Below are 1,813 nucleotides of genomic sequence, written 5' to 3'. Positions count from 1 at the left end.
CTGAGGATCCCCCATAACAAGTCTTGTCAAGACTGGGCCAAAGCATACTCCGTTCCAACCCAATAATGTTTGTCGGACTTGTGGGCCCCTGCAACAACAACGACCGCGAACTGCACGGAGGGGCCACTGAGCGAGCTTAAGAAAAAAGGAGGGGGGTAGGATCGGTGCAGTGCCAGAGTCAAGCAAACACAAAGCCCAACAGAATCCTAATCAGCCACGCTTAGCCGGGCTGCGAGAGCGGCTTCGGTCACGCTGGCTGCGCCGGTCGTAGCGGTCATAGCGGCTGCGGTCGTTCCGGCGTGCACTACCAAACGAATCCCGCACTCCACCCTGCCGGTCTCTCCCTCGCCAGAGGGACCCGGCCTGACCGTCCCTGTCCGCCGCCACCGACTTGCGCGTTTTAGCTAATGCACTCTCTATGTCGCCCTTATCTATGGCCTCTGGTTTGAACTCGGGCTTGGTGAAGTTGCGCCGCCTGCCGTGCCAGATTTCGTAGGGGGCCGTGAAATTACCGTTGGCTCCTGGGGCCGCCTTGGCCAGAGCAACGGAGTAGCACTTAAGGCGGCGGTGAGCGATCTTGAGGCATTCTCCCGCGACGGCCAGCTGGGGTTCGTTCGCATCCAGCGCGGTGATGGCGGTCTCTAGCAGCATTAGCGTTCCTTCGTCGAGCTGCTCCCGCTGCTCGTGTGGGGCTGTCAGCTTCGGTGCGTCATTCGCTTGAACTTCCGTCCTTATTGCTGCTAGCTGTTCTCTTGCGGATGGCATGATGGTCACGTCTTTTGTGATGACAACGTCAGGAGAGCGATCCCGAGGCGGTGCTGTCTGGGGATCCCTGGCTGGCGCTTTTGGGGCGTTGGCCTGCGCTGCTGACAGGACGCCCAGCAGCAGCTGGTGAAGAGTCGGCTGGTCTATGTTCCCGCTCAAAGTATCCCTGGCGGCTTCTATGTCGTTTTGGTTGGCTGGCAGCATCTGGCCCGATCCCCCTTCGCCGGCTGCTTCGGCCGCTCCTGCGTTGACCAGGTTATCTCCCGTTGCCTTTGTCCTCTTACCCGTCATTTTTTGATTTGTGACGGAGCTCCTGGTTGTTCCTCGGAGAGTGGCAGGTCCGCGGCGATGTCGATTCGTTGTGGTAGAGCGTCGATGAGGCTTGAGGGTAGTCGGTAAGGTCTTGGAAAAAAGTGAGAGCAACAATAATAATAAGCTCCAATAGTGTAGGCAGAATGCCGGAACTATGGAGCTGTCAGCTGAAATAGTAAATTCGAATTCTCAGCAAGCCATACGGCTGCCGTACATAACCTAGCTTAGAGGCTATACTCGCTTTGCTCCTGCCGCATCTAAGCTACAATTTCAGCCACTTGCAGTGACTTGATATGCATTCAGGCGCGGCCGTAAACAAAGCCCTTAGGCTTAGCTGCACTTATCCAACGCAAAAGATCAGTATATGCCAGCTAGCAGGGCAACTTCCTTTTGGCCTGTTGCCAAGCCTTACTCGGTCAGCTCCCTTACACCCTGTTGTTAATTTGAAAGCCATATGTTACATACTTAAGGCATGTATTTAAGGTTTAATTAGCAAAGATTCTCTCCTGCTGTGTTCAAGCATGACAAGTTAAGTCACCAGCTCGCACCGTCCCACAGGCACAGCATTGTTGATGTAACTAGCTAAAACATGTGGGAGGTGCATTAGTCTCAACCGCAGGCGCGGCGGCGGCCATACTCCACCCCCTGTCTTTGCACTGGTGCCGATATGCATGTGACCGACTACCAAACCCAGTTGGCACAGTTGGTGCAGTGAAAAGGCTGGGAGGAGTCCGGA

The 1,813-nt window shown here is 55.5% G+C and overlaps 1 protein-coding gene across 1 annotated transcript in view; it reads right to left on the bottom strand.

Moving 5' to 3' along the window:
- Nucleotides 1-1,056, bottom strand: part of VOLCADRAFT_104576 (uncharacterized protein) — a gene marked incomplete at its 5' end in the record, with an annotated part of 4,907 nt that extends 3,851 nt beyond the window's left edge. The window contains one exon of the mRNA XM_002950006.1: nt 369-1,056. Within this exon, the coding sequence (XP_002950052.1) occupies nt 369-1,056 (688 nt within the window). The remainder of the gene's footprint in view (nt 1-368) is intronic.
- Nucleotides 1,057-1,813: the final 757 nt, after the last annotated feature.

Source organism: Volvox carteri, assembly GCF_000143455.1.
Source record: "Volvox carteri f. nagariensis unplaced genomic scaffold VOLCAscaffold_17, whole genome shotgun sequence".
Taxonomy (NCBI): Eukaryota; Viridiplantae; Chlorophyta; class Chlorophyceae; order Chlamydomonadales; family Volvocaceae; genus Volvox; species Volvox carteri.
This window is presented reverse-complemented; position numbering and strand designations above follow the sequence as displayed.